The sequence below is a fragment of the Phocoena phocoena genome, chromosome 13 (genome assembly GCF_963924675.1).
Source record: "Phocoena phocoena chromosome 13, mPhoPho1.1, whole genome shotgun sequence".
In the NCBI taxonomy this organism is placed as follows: Eukaryota; Metazoa; Chordata; class Mammalia; order Artiodactyla; family Phocoenidae; genus Phocoena; species Phocoena phocoena.
Window position 1 is genome coordinate 31344257 of NC_089231.1, and position 17762 is coordinate 31362018.

At 48.5% G+C, this 17762-nt stretch overlaps 4 protein-coding genes across 4 annotated transcripts; all 4 read left to right on the forward strand.

Moving 5' to 3' along the window:
* The first annotated feature begins 541 nt into the window (after window positions 1-541).
* LOC136132525 (uncharacterized) lies at window positions 542-1586 on the forward strand. The gene is made up of 3 exons (XM_065889432.1): window positions 542-1129; window positions 1174-1323; window positions 1458-1586. The coding sequence occupies exons 1-3, from the start codon at window positions 542-544 to the stop codon at window positions 1584-1586; spliced, it is 867 nt and encodes a 288-aa protein (XP_065745504.1).
* Window positions 1587-3041: 1455 nt separating this feature from the next.
* Window positions 3042-4259, forward strand: LOC136132527 (uncharacterized). The gene is made up of 3 exons (XM_065889433.1): window positions 3042-3351; window positions 3552-3751; window positions 3801-4259. Exons 1-3 carry the CDS (start codon window positions 3042-3044, stop codon window positions 4257-4259), a joined length of 969 nt encoding a protein of 322 aa, XP_065745505.1.
* Window positions 4260-4817: 558 nt separating this feature from the next.
* On the forward strand, window positions 4818-6868 carry LOC136132528 (uncharacterized). The gene is made up of 4 exons (XM_065889434.1): window positions 4818-4860; window positions 5061-5432; window positions 5755-5922; window positions 5964-6868. The coding sequence occupies exons 1-4, from the start codon at window positions 4818-4820 to the stop codon at window positions 6866-6868; spliced, it is 1488 nt and encodes a 495-aa protein (XP_065745506.1).
* A 1449-nt stretch (window positions 6869-8317) lies between these two features.
* Window positions 8318-9659, forward strand: LOC136132529 (uncharacterized). The gene is made up of 2 exons (XM_065889435.1): window positions 8318-8862; window positions 8996-9659. Exons 1-2 carry the CDS (start codon window positions 8318-8320, stop codon window positions 9657-9659), a joined length of 1209 nt encoding a protein of 402 aa, XP_065745507.1.
* Window positions 9660-17762: the final 8103 nt, after the last annotated feature.

Consider the following 17762-nt stretch of genomic DNA (forward strand, 5'->3'; position numbering starts at 1 on the left):
CCATCTCTCTCACCATCGCACTCACCATCGAGCTCACCATCACACTAAAGATAGCTCTCACCATTGCAATAGGCATCGCACTCTCCATTGCATGCACCATTGCACGCAACATGGCTCTCACCCTCACACTCTCTGTGGTAGTCATTGTTGCACTCACTGTTGCTCTCACGTTCGCACTACCCATTGCATTCATCATCGCACACAACATTGTATGCACCACGGCACACACTGTCAGGCACACTGTCACATGCACTATCACTCTCACCATACCACTTAACATCACACTCACCATCGCTCTCACCATCACACACACCATCACTCTCACCAGCGCTCTCACCATCGCTCTCACCATCACACTCATCATCGCACTCACTATTGCTCTCATGATCGTCCGATCATCGCACTCTGCATCGCATTCTCCATCGCACACAACATTGCATGCACCATCATTCTCACCCTCACACTCTCCATTGCACTTATCTTTGCTCTCACCATCTCACTCACTGTTGCACTCAGTGTGTCACACACGGTTGCATGCACCATGCCACATACTGTCACATGTAACATCGCAAGCACTATCACTCTCAGCATTGAACTCAACATCGCACTCACCATCCCTCACATCATCGCATGCACCATCGCTCACAACATCACACTCATTATCACTCTCACCATCGTTATCAACATCAGACTCACCATCGAACTCACCATCACCCTCACTATTGCTCTCACCATCATAGGCACCACCACACTCATCATCACATACATCACACTCACCATCGCACACAACATCGCACTGACCATAACTCTCACCATTATATGCACCAACACACTCAACATCTCACACACAATCACACTCACCATAGCTCACATCTTCACACTCACCATCGCTCTCACCATCACACTCACCATCGCATTCAATGTAGCCCTCACCATTGCACTCTCCATCGCTCTCACCATTGCACTCACCATCGCTCTTACCATCACGCAGACCATCGCACGCAGCATCACTGTCACCATCAAAGTCAGCATCGCACTCAGCATCGCACTCACCATCGCTCTCCAGATCGCTCTCACCATCACACTCAGCATCGCTCTCATCATTGCACTCACCATCGCACTCAGCATTGCACTCACCATCGCTCTCACCATGGCCTCACCATCACTCTCAAGATCGCTCTCACCATCACTCTCAGCATAGCTCTCAACATCGCACTCACCATCACTCTCACCATCGCTGTCACCATCGCACTCACCTTCGGAGTGTCCATTGATCTCACCATCGCAGTCAACATTGATCTCACCCTCACACTCATCATCGCTGTCACCATTGCATTCATCCTCGATTCTCCATCGCTTTCAACATCGCTCTCACCATCACACTCAACATTGCACTCACCATTGCTCTCATCATCGCTCTCATCGTCACACACACCATCGCACTCAACATCACACAGACCATCGCATGCAGCATTGCTGTCACCATCACACTCACCATCACTCTCACTATTGCTCTCACCATCACACTCATCATCGCACTCACCATCGCACTCACCATGGCAGTCACCATCATTCTCACTATCTGACTCACCGTCTCACTCAACATCGCAGTCAGCTTTGTTCTCACCATCTCTCTCACCGTCACACTCACCGTCATAATCGCCATTGCTCTCACTGTCACTCTCACCATTACACCCACCGTCACACTCACCATCACTCTTACCATTGCACTTATCATCACACACACCATCACACGCACCTTCGCAATCACAATCGCTTTCACCATTACTCTCACCATCGCTGTCTCCTTCACACTGACCATCGCACTCTCCATCGCTCTTACCATTTCATGCAACATCGCATGCACCTTCACTCTCACCATCATTCTCACCATCTAACACACCATCGCACTCAGTATCACAGGCACCTTCGCACTCACAATCACTTTCACCATCACTCTCATCAGTGCAGGCACCATTGCATGCACTTTCGCTCTCACGCTCACTCTCACCATCCCAATCACCATCACATGAACCATCGTGCACACTGTTGCACACAGAATCACACTCACCACTGCACTCACCGTCGCATTCATCATCACTCTCACCATCACTCTTACCATCACACTCATCATTGCTCTCACCATCAGTCTCACCATGGCATGCACCATTGCACTCACCATCGCTCTCATGATCACATTCACCATCGCTATCACCCTTGAACTCACCATCGCTCTCACCATCGCACTCACCATCACGCTCATCATCGCTCTCACCATCACACTCACCATCACACTCACCATCACACAGACCATCGCATGCAGCATTGCTCTCACCATCACACTCACCATCACACTCACCATCACACGGGCCATCGCATGCAGCATCGCTCTCACGATCACACTCACCATAGCTCTCAGCATTGCACTCATCATCGCACTCACCATCGCTCTCAAGATCGCTCTCACCATTGCACTCAGCATAGCACAAACTATCGCTCTCACCAATGCCTCATCATCGCTCTCACAATCATTCTCACCAACGCACTAACCCTTGCAGTCGCCATCGATCTCACTATCACACTCAACATTGCTCTCACCCTCGCACTCATCATCGCTCTCACCATCGCACTCACCATCACACTCACCATCACTCTCAGCATTGCTGCCACCATCGCACTCATCATCACATTCACCATCGCTCTTAACATTACTCTCAGCATCGCTATCATCATTGCACTCACCATCACACACACCATCACACTCACCATTGCACTCACCATCGCACTCACCATCGCTCTCAAAATCTCTCACCATCACACAAACCTTTGCACTCACAATCACTTTCACCATCGGTCTCACCATCACTGTCTCCATTGCACTTACCATCGCACTTTCCATCATTCCCACCATCACATGCACCATCACACGCACCATCGCAGTCACCATCGCATTCACCATCATTCTCACTATCATTCTCACCATCTGAATCACCATCACACTCACCATCACACGTACCATCGCACTCATCATCCCTTGTACCATGGCATTCTCTATCGCTCCCACCATTGCACTCACCATCACACTCACAATTGGATGTACCATCACACTCACCCTCACACTCACCATTTCTCTCACCCTCATACTCACCCTCACACTCACCATCAATCTCACACTTGCACTCACCAGTACACTGACCATCAAACTCACCATCACTCTCATCGCATGCACCATCGCTCTCACCATCGCTCTCACCATTGCACTCACCGTGGCTCCCACCATCGCACTCATCATCACACTCACCATTGCATGCACCATCACACTCATCATCGCTCTCACCATCGCACTCACCAGTGCATGCACAATCACAACACTCAAAATTGCACTCACCATCACTCTCAAGATCATTCTCACTATCACCTCAGGATTGCACTTTCCATAACACACACCATTGCAATCACAATCACAATCACCCTCGCACTCACCATAGCAGTCAACATTGCTCTCACCATTTGTTTCACTGTCACAATCCCCGTTGCACTTCCCATCACAGGCCCCATTGCCCACACCATGGCACACACTATCGTGTGCACCATCTCAGGCACTATCACTCTCACCATCACACTCAACATCGCACTCACCATCACTCTCACCATCTCAATCACCATCGCTCTCACCATGGCTCTCATCAATGCCTGCACTATCGCACACACCATGGCACTCTCCATTGCACTCACCATTGTGTTAAAGATCGTATTTACCATCACACTCTCCATCAATCTTACCATCGTTCTGACCATAGCTCTCAACATCGCACTCACTATCGCACTCACAATCGCTCTCACCATCGTTCTCACCATCGCACTCAACATCGCACTCACCATCTCTCACCATAACTCTCAACGTCACTGTCACCATTGCACTTATCATCGCACTCAGCATCGCATTCACCATCGCTCTCACCCTCACACTCACCGTCACACTCACCATCCCTCTCACCATTGCTGTCACCATCACACTCACCATCGCTCTCACAATCACACTCACCATCACTATCACCATTACCCTCACCACCACTCTCAGCATCGGGCTCAGCATGACTAACACCATCTCACTCACCATCACTGTCACCAACACACTCAGCATCACTCTCACCATCACACTCAACATCTTACTGACAATCGCTCTCACCATCATTCTCACCTACTACCTCAACATCGCACTCACCATCGCTCTCACCATTCCACTCACCATCCACTGACCGTCGCATTCACCATCGCTCTCATATCGCATGCACCAATTCAGCCAGAGTCGCACACACCATCGCAGTGAACATTGCTCTCACAAACGCATGCATCATCGCATTCATCATCGCACTCACCATCGCATTCAACATCGCATGCACCATTGCACTCAACATCACTCTCACTGTCGCCCATGCCATTGCACACACCATCACACTCATCATCACACTCACCATCACTCTCACCATCATTCTCACCATCTGATGCTCCATCGCACTCACCATCACACACAATTTCTAACTCACAAGTGCTTGAACCATCGCTCTCACCTTCGCACTCACCATTGCACTCACAAACGCTCTCACCATCACACTCATCATTGCTCTCAAGATCGCTCTCACCATTGCAATCAGCATCGCACTCTCCATCACACGTACCATTGCTCTCACCCTTGCACTCACCGTCGAACTCACCGTCGCACTCACCATTGCTCTCACCATCACAATACCCGTTGACCTCAACATCACACGCACCGTCATACACACTGTGGCACATATTGTCACGTGCACCATCGCATGCATTATCACTCTCCCCATCACACTCATCATTGCTCTCAAGGTGACTCTCACCATTGCACTCAGCATCGCAGTCTCCATCACACACATCATTGCACGCTCCTTCACAAATCACAATCGCTTTTACCATCACTCTCACCATCACTTTCACAATCGCACTGATCATTGCACTCTCCATCACTCTCACCGTCGCATGCACCAACACTGTCAACATAATTCTCACCATCTGACTCACCATCGCAGTAACCATCGCACGCAACTTCACACTCACAATTGCTTTCACCATTGCTCTCAACATCGGTCTCACCATCGCACTCACCATTGCACACACCATCACTTGCACCATTGCACGCACCATCGCACTCAGCATCGCAGTCAGCATTGCACTCACCGTCACTCTCACCATCGCACTCACCTTCGCTCTCAACATTGTACTCACCATCGCACTCACCATGGCACTCAACATCGCTCTCAACACCACACTCACTGTCGCACCAAACACCACACTCAACATCGCTCTCAAAATTGCACTCAGCATCGCATTCTCGATCCCATGCACCATCACATGCAACTTTGCAATCACAATTGCTTTCATCGTTGCTCTCACCATCGCATGTACCATCACTTTCAACATAATTCTCATCATCTGACTCACCGTCGCACTCCCCATCACACTCAACATCGCTCTCTGTATCGCTCTCACCATCGCATACAGCATCGCATTCTCCATCACGCACTCCATCTCAGACACCATCGCTCTGACCCTCACACTCACTATCGCACTCAGCTTTGCCCTCACTGTCTTACTCACTGTTGCACTCACCATCTCACACATCATCACATGCACCATGGCACACAGTCACACGCACCGTCACACACATTATCACTCTCAGCATTGCATTCACCATCGCTCTCACCCTCGCACTCAACATCGCAGTCTCCATCGCACTCACCATTGCACTTACCATCGCTGTCACCATTGCACTCACCATCGCACTCAACATCGTTCACACCATCGCATGCATCATCGCTCTCAACATTGCTCTCACCATCGCAAACACCTTCACACGCAACATCACATTCACCACCATTCTCACCATCACACGTACCATCGTATGTACCATCGCTCTCACCTGGCACTCACAGTCTCACTCACCATTTCACGCACCATCGCATTCACCGATGAACACACTATCACTCTCACCATCACACGCAACATCTCACTTACCATCACACGGACCATCACATGCAGCATCTATCTCACCATCACACGTACCATCGTACGCACCATCACTCTCACTGTCGCATTCACTGTCGCACTCACCATCTCACACACCATGGCACTCACCGCCGCATGCACTATCACTCTCACCACCACACTCACCATCACAATCACCATCACACTCAACATCGCTCTCACCATTGCATTCATCAATGCAATCAAAATCGCTCTCAGCATGGCTCTCACCATTGAACTAACCATAGAAATCACTATCAGACTCAAAATTGCTCTCAACATCACTCTGACCATCGTACTCACCATCACGCTCACCATCACTCTTACCATCACACTCATCATCACTCTTACGATCAGTTTCACCATCGTAGTCACCATCGCTTGCAACATGGCATGCACCATCACACTCACCATCGCACACACCACCACACTCAACATTGCATGCACCATTGCACTCACCATCACCCTCAGAATCTCATTCAACATCACTCTCAACATTGCTCTCACCATCACACTGACCATCGCTCTCATAATCGCATGCACCATCACAATCACCATCACACTCACCATCACTCTCACCGTCGCACTCAAATTCTCACTCACCATTGCACTCTCCATCACTCTCACTGTACACATCACCATTTCAATCAACATCGCTCTCCCCATCGAACACATCATTCCATGCACAATTGCTCACACCATCTTCTCACGATCACACTCACCATCACCCTCACCATCTCACTCTCCATTGCTCTCAGCGTTGCACTCAGAATCACACTCACCATCACTCTCAACATCGCACTCATCATCGTAATCGTCATCGCACTCACCATCGCTCTCACCATGGCTCTAAACATCGCACTCACCATTGCTCTCACCATCGAACTCACCATCGCTCTCACCATCGCACTCACCATTGCTCTCACCATCAAACTCACCATCGCTCTCACCATCGCACTCACCATTGCTCTCACCATCACACTCACCATCACAAGCAACATTGCTCTCAGCATAGCTCCCACCATCACAATCACCATTGCACGCAACATTGCAAGTACCTTCACACTTACAATAGCTTTCACCATCACTCTCACCATGGCTGTCACCATCGCACTGACCATCGCATTCACAAACACCATCTCACTCACCATTGCTCTCATCTTTGTTCTCACCATCAAACTCACCATTGCTCACATCAACACATGCACCATTGCACTCACAATTGCACTCACCATCATGCTCTCCATTGCATTCACCATCGCTCTAAACATTGTATTCAACATCGCGCTCGCCATTGCTCTCACCATCGCTCTCAACATCACACTCACCATCCTTCTCACCATTGCACACATTGCACTCACCCTCACTGTCACCATCATTCTCAGCATCTGACACAGCATTGCACTCACCATCACACGCAACTTCACATTCACAATCGCTTTCCTCATTGCACTCACAATTGAACTAATCATCACTCTCAAGATCGCTCTCACCATCGCCTCAGGATTGCACTCTCCATTGCATGCACCATCACAATCACCTTCGCACTCACCATCGCAGTCAACATCGCACTCACATTGTTTTCACCATCACGGTCTCCATTGCAGTCCCCGTCACAGGCACCCTCACCCGCACCATGGCACACACTATCCTGTGCACCGTCACACGCACTGTCACTCTCAGCATAGCACTCAACATCACACTCCCCATCACTCTCACCATCTCAGTCACCATGGCTCTCAACATGGCTCGCACCATCACCTGAACCATCGCACGCAACATCACACTCACCATCACTCGCAAAATCGCACGCACCATTGCACTCAGCATTGCACTCACCGTCACTCTCACCATCGCATGGACCATAGCTCTTAATATCATACTCACTAGCACAACCACCATCACGCTCACCATCGCACGCACCATCCCTCACAAGATCGCTCTCACCATTGCACTAAGCATTGCACTCTCCATCAAACGCACCATTGCACGCACATTCACAGTCACAATCGCTTTCATCATAGCTCTCACCATTACTGTCAACATCTCACTGACCATCACACTGTATATTGCTCTCAATATCGCATGCACCATCACATGCACCATCACTGTCACCATCATTCTCAACATCTGACTCACCATCACACGCACCATCACATGCACCTTCATACACACAATTCCTTTCACCATCACTCTCACCATCAAACTCACCATCAGAGTAACAATCACTCTCACCATCGATCTCAACATCACACTCACCATTATGCAGACCATCACATTCACCATTGCTGTCACAATCTCAGGCACCATCGCATGCACCATCGCACTCACCATCACTCTCACCATTGTACTCCCCATCACACGCACCATCTCACTCACCATCATATGCACCAGCACATTCACCATTGCACACACTATTGCACTCACCATCACTCTCACCATCACACTCACCATCACACGGATCATCACACTCATTATCGCAAGCACCATAGCTCTCACCATTGCTCTTATCATCACACTCAACATCGCCGTCACCATCGCACTCACAATCGCACTCAGCATTGCAATAACTGTCGCTCTCACCATCGCACTGACCATAGCTCTCAATATCGTACTCACTAGCGCACGCACCATCACACTCATCATGGCACTCACCATTGCTCTCATTATCGCACGCACCATTCCTCTCAAGATCGATCTCACCATTGCACTCAGCATCGCACTTGCCATCAAACACACCATCGCAAGCACTTTCGCAATCACAATCGCTCTCACCATCACTGTCAACATCACACTGACCATTGCACTGTACATCACTATCAACATTGCATGCACCATCGCAATCACCATCGCTGTCACCATCATTTTCACAATCACACACACCATCACATGCACACACAATCACTTTCACCATTGCTGTCACCATCATACTCATCGTCAGAGTAACCATCGCCCTCACCATCGATCTCAACATCACACTCACCATCACACTGACCATCACTGTCACCATCTCAGGCACCATAGCATGCAACATTGCACTCAGCATTGCACACACCATCGCACTGAACATCGCTCTCACCATAGCTCTCACCTTCATACTCACCATCACATGCACCATTGCACTCACCATCGCATGCACCATTGCACTCACCATTACTCGCACCATCACACTCACCATCGCTCTCACCATCATACTCACCATCTCACACACAATCACACTCACCATCGCACACACCATAGCACTCACCATTGCTCTTATCATCGCACTCAATATTGCTGTCACCATCGCACTCACCATGGAACTCAACACCACACACACCATGGCACTCACCACCACTCTCACCATCTCACTCACCATTGCACTCAACGTCACATGCACTTTCAAACTCACAATTGCTTTAACCATCGCTCTCACCATTGCACTCACCATCACTCTCCAGATTGCTCTCACCATGGCAAATGGCATCGCACTCCCCATGGCATGCACCATCACACACACCACTGCTCTCACTCTTGCACTCACCATAGCACTCACCATCACACTTACCATTTCTCTCACCATTGCATTACCTGTTGCACTCACCATCACATGCACCATCGTATGAACTGTGGCACACATTGTCACTCACACCATGGCACGCATTATCACTCTTACCATCACACTCATCATCGCTCTCAAGATCGCACTCACCATTGCACTCAGCATCGCAGTCTCCATCACATGCAGCATCCCACGCACCTTCAAAATCACAATCGCTTTCACCATAGCTCTCAACATCGCAGTGACCATCGCACTCTCCATTTCTCTCAGCATCACCCATAACATCAATGTCACCATCATTCTCCCCATCTGACTCACCATTGCACTCATCGTCGCATGCACCTTCACACTCAAACTCGCTTTCACCATCACTCTCACCATCACAGTCATCATCGCACTCACCATCGCTATCACCATTGCTCGCATGATCGTATGCACTGTCGCATTCAGCATCGCATTCACCATTGAACTCAACATCACTCTCACCATGACACTCACCATTGCTCTCAATATCATACTCACCAGCGCACGCACCATTGCTCTAATTATCACACTCACCATCGCATCCACCATCGCTCTCAACATCGCACTCACTACCTGTCTCAAGATCACTCTCAACATAGCAATCTCCATCACATGAACCATTGCATGCACTTTCGCAATCACAATCGCTGTCACCATCACACTCACCATTGCTCTCACCATTGTTCGCACCATCGCATGCACCATCGCACTCACCATCACACTCACCATCGCTCTCACCATGGCACTCACCATCACTCTCTCCATCGCTCTCAATATCATACTCATCAGTGCACGCACCATCGCTTCCATTATCACCCTCACCATCACACCCAGCATTGCTCTCACCATTGCACTCACCATCTGTCTCAAAATTGCTCTGTACATAGCACTCATCAATGCAATGTCCATCACACAAACCATCGCACACAGCTTCGCAATCACAATCGCTTTCACCATTGCTCTCACCATCCTTGTTACCATCGCATTGTCCATTGCTCTCACCATCACATGCAACATCGCACAAACCATCACTGTCACCATCATTCTCAGCATCTGACTCACCATCGCATGCACCTTTGCACTCACAATCACTTTCACCATCACTCTCATCATCGCTCTCACCATCGATCTCAACATCACTCTCACCATCACACTCACCAATGCTCACACCATCGCATGCACCATCGCACTCAGCATCACACACACCATTGCACTCACCATCGCTCACACCATCGCACTCAGCATCGCTCTCAACATTGTACTCACCAGCGCACGCACCATCGCAATCATCATGGCACTCACCATCTCTCTCACCATTGCACCCACCATTACTCTCACCATCGCACTCACTGATGCACTCACCATGCCTCTCAACATCACTCTCACCATTGCACTCATCATCACACTCTCCATCAAATGGACCATCGCATGCACCTCCACAATCACAATCACTTTCACCATCGCTCTCACCATCACTGTCACCATTGCACCGACCATTGCACTCTCCTTCATTCTCACCATCTCAGGCACTATTGCACACACCATCACTTTCACCATCATTCTCACCATCTGAATCACCATTGCATGCACCTTTGCACTCAAAATCGCTTTCACCATTGCTCTCACCATCGCACTCACCATCATACTCACCATTGCTCTCAACATCACACTCACCATTGCACTGACCATCGCTCTCAACATTGCTCTCAACATGGCACTGAGAGTCGCACTCACCATCCCTCTCACCATCGCTTTCACCATCACATACCGAGGTCCAGCCTCAGCAGAACAGGATTGCCTGAGGGGAGACGGAGTCAGTGAGGACAGAAGACACAACACCTCTTAGGATGCAGGAATTCTGACAAACTTTATTGCACACACTATACCTTTTTATACTTTCAAAACAATAAACTGATTTTAGTTTATTACTTTATCAATCATCACCATCATTTTCTCAGACCAAAAAGAACCTTTTACATAAGCATTTCACATGCGCAGTTTACATAATTTTCTTATTATGTCTGTAATTGTCCCTTGTGATTGAAAGCAATTGTCCCTTGTGGCTAAAAAACGTCCTTTGTGGTTTCCTCAAAATTCTCAAAAGTCGTCATGTCCTTTTCCTTGGTTCGCTTTGCTTCAGTGCTTTACTCCCACATACTCTGCGTCAGCGCCCTTTTCTTTGTAAGTTTCGCCTCAGTGGTGCAGGTAAGAAGCCTTGTCACGTCTCACTCTTGGCTTAACCTAAAGACTCTTAAAGCTTTTTAATGTTTAATCATCATTAAATCAAAAGCATTTCATCAAAGCATTCTTAAAACTTCTTAATTTTATTTATATACATTTTCATAAAACACGAAAATATATACTAACAGGTGGACACAATGTATGTGGCCACTCACTACACGTACGGGGAAGCCAAAGCGGTGGGTTTGGGAGCCATGGTGGTAAACATTGAATCTTTAATCTAGACTTTAGATCTTCCTAAAAATATTTACAATAGATCTATTGTCCCTCATACTTATTAATATAAAACCCAGATTTACAGTTTGACTTTAACGTTGCAGCTGTATGTTCCACTAAAAAGTGTTACATCATAACTTTATTTCTTATTAAACTTTCCTTGTGCCAATACCAATGTACTCCAAATATATCTTGCACTCCCCATTTTGGTCATATATCATCTAACTTTTCCATTAACGTAGGCTGTTGCAATATAAACATTCCTATAACATTACTTTTAATCCAATATGCAGGTCAACAAGTAGGAACAGCTGGTGTAGTTGGAGGGGGATTTTTAGGTTTTTCCCACTTTACTCTATATTGAAGCCTTTCTTAAAATCCCCCATGAGTAATGGGAATATTAGTACTAATACAAGCAAATACTCAGAGCTTTTATTATATACATGGGAAATTGAGAGAATCCACGCTGTGGGAAGCTTTGCTTTCCCATGACGTACATTCCCGTGCCTGCCATGCAAGCACTATTGTTCTCAGCCTTGCTGAGGCACAGCAGCACTTTTCGGGGTCTCAGCCTTGCTGAGGCACAGCAGCACTTTTCAGGGTCTCAGCCTTGCTGAGGCCCAGCAGTACTTTTCAGGTGGCTCTCCACAATCACACTCACCATCGCTCTCAGAATCAAACTCATCATCACTATCACTATCACCCGCACCACACTCTAACCATTGCTCTCAGCATCACTCACACCATCTAACTCACCACCAGTCACCAACACACTCAAAATCACACTCAGCATCACTCTCATCATAATGCTCACCAACTCACTGACAATCTGTCTCACCATCATTCTCAACTCTTGCGTCAACATCGCACTCACCATTGCTCTCACCATCGCACTCACCAATGCACGGTCAACACACGAACCATTGCTTTCATTGTCACACTCAATGTCGCACTCACCTTCACTTTCACCGTCACTCTCTATGTCACATTCACTGTCACACTCACCATTGCTCTCACTGTTGCACTAACCATTGCACTCAACATCGCACGCACCTTCATATGCACAGTGGAACACACTGCGGTACACACCATCACACGCATTATCACACTCATCATTGCTCTCAGCCTCGCACTCACTGTGGCACTCACCGTCTCACTCACCTTTGCTCTCACCATTCCACTACCCATTACACTCACCGTCGAATGCAGCATCGTATGCACCATGGCGCACATTGTCCCGTGCACCATTGCACACATTATCACTCTCACCATTGCACTCACCATCACACTAACCATCGCTCTCAACATCACTCTCGCCATTACACTCAACATCACACTCACCATCACATGGACAATCGCACGTAGCATCATTGTCACCATCACACTCACCATCACTCTCACCATTGCTCTCACCATTGCACTCATTATCGCACTCATCATTGCACTCACCATCGCTCTCACCATCAGTCTCAACATAGCACTCACCATTGTTCTCACCATTGCTTTAACCATCACACTCACCATTGCTCTCACCATCTCACCTACCATCGCACTCACCATCTCTCTCACCATCACTCTCACCATCACACTCAACATCGCTCTCAACATCACACTCAACTTCTCACTCACCATCGCTCTCATCATAGCTCTCACCATCACACTCACCATCACACTCACCATCACAGGGACCACTGCACACAGCATTGCTGTCACCATCACACTCACCATCACTCTCAGCATCGCTGTCACCATCACACTCATCATCGCATTCACCATTGTTCTTAACATTACTCTCACCATTGCTACCACCATTGCACTCACCATCACACACACCATTGCACTCACCATCACACTCACCATCGCTCTCACCATCACACTCACCATCGCTCTCAAACTCTGTCTCACCATCACACAAACCTTTGCACTCACAATCATTTTCACCATCACTCTCACCATCACTGTCTCCATTGCACTTACCATCGCACTTTCCATCACTCTCACCATCACACGCAACATCGCAGTCACCATCGCATTCACCATCATTCTCACTATCATTCTCACCATCTGAATCACCATCACACTCACCATCACACGTACCATCGCACTCATCATCCCTCACACCATGGAATTCTCCATCGCTCCCACCATCGCATTCACCATCGCACTCACAATTGGATGCACCATCACACTCACCCTCACACTCACCATCAATCTCACACTTGCACTCACCAGCACACTGACCATCAAACTCACCATCGCTCTCATCATCGCATGCACCATCGCATGCACCATCGCTCTCACCATTGCTTTCACCTTCACTCTCACCTTTGCACTCAACATTGCACTCACCATGGCTCTCACCATCACACTCATCATCACACTCACCATCGCACACACCATCACACTCATCATCGCTCTCACCATCGCACTCACCAGCGCATGCACAATCACAGCACTCAAAATTGCAGTCACCATCATTCTCAAGATCATTCTCACTATCGCCTCAGGATTGCACTTTCCATAGCACACACCATCGCAATCACAATCGCAATCACCCTTGCACTCACCATAGCAGTCAACATTGCTCTCACCATTTGTTTCACCATCACAATCCCCATTACACTCCCCATCGCAGGCACCATCACCCACACCATGGCACACACTATCGTGTGCACCATCATAGGCACTGTCACTCTCACCATCGCACTCAACATCACACTCACCATCACTCTCACCATCTCAATCACCATCGCTCTCACCATGGCTCTTATCAACACCTGCACCATCGCCTGCACCATCGCATGCTCCATCACACTCACCATCACACTCACCATTGAACTCACCATCGGTCTCACCATCGCACACACCATGGCACTCTCCATTGCACTCACCATTGCGCTAAAGATCATATTTACCATCTCCATCATTCTCACCATCGCTCTCACCATCACTCTCACCATCACACTCACCATCGTTCACACCATATTATGCACCATTGCACTCACCATCACACTCACCATCGCACGCATGATCACTCTCACCATCGTACTCACCATCGCGCTCTCCATCACACACACCATCGCTCTCCACATCGTACTCACCATCACACACACCATTGCACTCACCATGGCACTCAACATCGCTCTCACCATCGCACTCACCATCGCACTCACCAACGTTCTCAAGATCGCACTCACCATTGCACTCAGCATCGCACTTTCAATACCATGCACCATCACATGCACCTTCGCAATCACAATCGCTTTCAACATTGCTCTCTCCATTGAATGCACCATCGTGCGCATCACCACTGTCACCATCATTCTCATCATGTGACTCAGTATCGCACTCACCATCACATGCACATTCGCATTCACAATCGCTTTCACCATAGCTCTCACCATCGCACTCACCATTGTGCTCACCATCGATCTCACCACCGCACTCAGCATCACATTCTCCATGGCACGCACCATCATGGGCACCATCGCTCTCACCCTCACACACACATTTGCACTCATCTTTGCCATCACCGTCTCACTCACTGTTGCACTCACCATCTCACATACCATGGCATGCACCATGGCACATGCTGTTGCATGCACAGTTGCACGCACTATCACTCTCAGCATAGCACTCACCATCGATTTCACCATCGCTCTCACCATCGCACACACAATAGTAATCACCATCGCAGTCACCGTCGCTCTCACCAGTGTTCTGACCATCACTCTCAAAATCGCACTCACCATCACATGCACCGTCACACTCATCATCACACTCACCATCACATGCACCATCACACTCATTATCACACTCACCATCGCTCTCACCATCTCATGCACCATTGCACTCACCATCACATGCACAATCACTCTCACCATCACACCCACCATCACAATCACCATCGCTCTCCCCATTGCATTCATCAACGCACTCAAAATCACTCTCAGGATGGCTCTCACTATTGTACTCACCATAGATATCACCATTGGACTCAAAATCTCTCTCAGCATCACTCTCACCATCACACTCACCATCACTCTCACCATCACTCTCTACATCTCACCAGCGCTCTCACCATCGCATTCACCATCACATGCAACATCGTTCTCAACATAGCTCTCACTATCGCACTCACCATCATACTCAATGTCACACCTACCTTCGCACTTACAGTTGCTTTCACCATCGCTCTCACCATTGCTGTCACCATTGCAGTGACCATCGCACTGAACATCGCATTCACCATCATTCTCACCATCTCACTCACCATCTCTCTCACCATCACTCTCACCATTGCTGTCCTGATCGTACTGACCATCGCATTCACCATCTCACACACCATCACATTCACCATCACTCTCAGCATCGCACTCACCACCACACTCACCATCCTTCTCTCCATTGCTCTCACCATCACACTCACCATCACTCTCACAATCACACACAACATTTCTATCACCATCGCACTCACCACCACTCTCAGCATCACTAATACCTTCTCACTCACCATCACAGTCACCAACACACTCAACATCACACTCAGCATCACTGTCAGCATCACACTCTCCATCTCACTCACAATCTCTCTCACCATCATTCTCACCTTCTGCCTCAACATCGCACTCACCATCGCTCTCTCCATCACACTTACCATCGCATTCACCATTGCACGGATCAGCACACACACTATCACTCTCAGTGTTGCACTCACCGTCACACGCATTGTCATAATCTTGTTCCCTGTCACCGTCACTCTCAATGTCGCACTCACTGTCACATGCACCCTTGCATGCACTATCACTCTGACCATCTCACTCACCATCACACTCACCATCACACTTACAATCCCACTAAGCATCACTCTCCCCATCGCTATCACCATCACACTCACCATCGCTCTCAACATCACATTCACCATCACACTCACAACCACACTCACCATCATTGTCACCATCGCTCTCAACATCTCACTCACCATCGCTCTCACCAACACACTTACTATCGCTTGCATCATCGCACGAACCATTGCACTCACGATCACACTCACCGTCACTCTCTCCTTTGCACTCACCATTGCTCTAAACATATTCACCATCGCACTCACCATCGCTCTCCCCATCACTCTCACCATTGCTCTCACCATCGCACTCACCATCATTCACACCATCACACTCAACATCGCACTAACTGTTGCACTCACCTTCGCACTCACTGTCACCCTCACCATTGTATTCACCATCGCTCACCCCATCGCACGCACCATCACACGCAGCATCACGTGCACAATCACATGCACAATCCTCTCACCATCACACTCACCATCACCTTTACCATGTCACTCACCATCACTCTCAGCATTGCAATCACCATTGCACTAAACATCACTCTAACAATCGCACTATCGTTCTCACCATTGGACTCACCATCATAATCACAATCGCACACAGCATTGTTCTCATGAAGGCTGTCAACATTGCACTAACCATCAGTCTCACCAGCGCTCTCACCATCACACTAAAAATTCCACTATCACACACATCATTGCATGCACCATCGCACTAACCATTGATCTCAACATCACACTCACCATCACAAGCAATATCCCTCTCACTATTGCTATCAACATCTGACTCACCATCAAACTCACCATCGGTCTCACCATCGCTCTCACCATCGCACT

Coding starts and splice junctions, on each gene's coding strand:
- LOC136132528 (XM_065889434.1), top strand. CDS start 4,818: ATGCATTATCACTCTCCCCATCACACTCATCATTGCTCTCAAG. Junction 5,433..5,754: donor CGTTGCTCTCACCATCGCAT/GTACCATCACTT, acceptor TCAACATCGCAG/TCTCCATCGCACTCACCATT. Junction 5,923..5,963: donor CACCATTCTCACCATCACAC/GTACCATCGTAT, acceptor TGGCACTCACAG/TCTCACTCACCATTTCACGC.
- LOC136132529 (XM_065889435.1), top strand. CDS start 8,318: ATGCAGACCATCACATTCACCATTGCTGTCACAATCTCAGGCACCATC. Junction 8,863..8,995: donor ATCACACTGACCATTGCACT/GTACATCACTAT, acceptor ACTCATCGTCAG/AGTAACCATCGCCCTCACCA.
- LOC136132525 (XM_065889432.1), top strand. CDS start 542: ATGCCACATACTGTCACATGTAACATCGCAAGCACTATCACTCTCAGC. Junction 1,130..1,173: donor TCACCATCGCACTCAGCATT/GCACTCACCATC, acceptor ATCACTCTCAAG/ATCGCTCTCACCATCACTCT. Junction 1,324..1,457: donor CCCTCACACTCATCATCGCT/GTCACCATTGCA, acceptor AACATCACACAG/ACCATCGCATGCAGCATTGC.
- LOC136132527 (XM_065889433.1), top strand. CDS start 3,042: ATGGCATTCTCTATCGCTCCCACCATTGCACTCACCATCACACTCACA. Junction 3,352..3,551: donor TCTCACCATCGCACTCACCA/GTGCATGCACAA, acceptor TTCCCATCACAG/GCCCCATTGCCCACACCATG. Junction 3,752..3,800: donor TCACCATTGTGTTAAAGATC/GTATTTACCATC, acceptor TTCTGACCATAG/CTCTCAACATCGCACTCACT.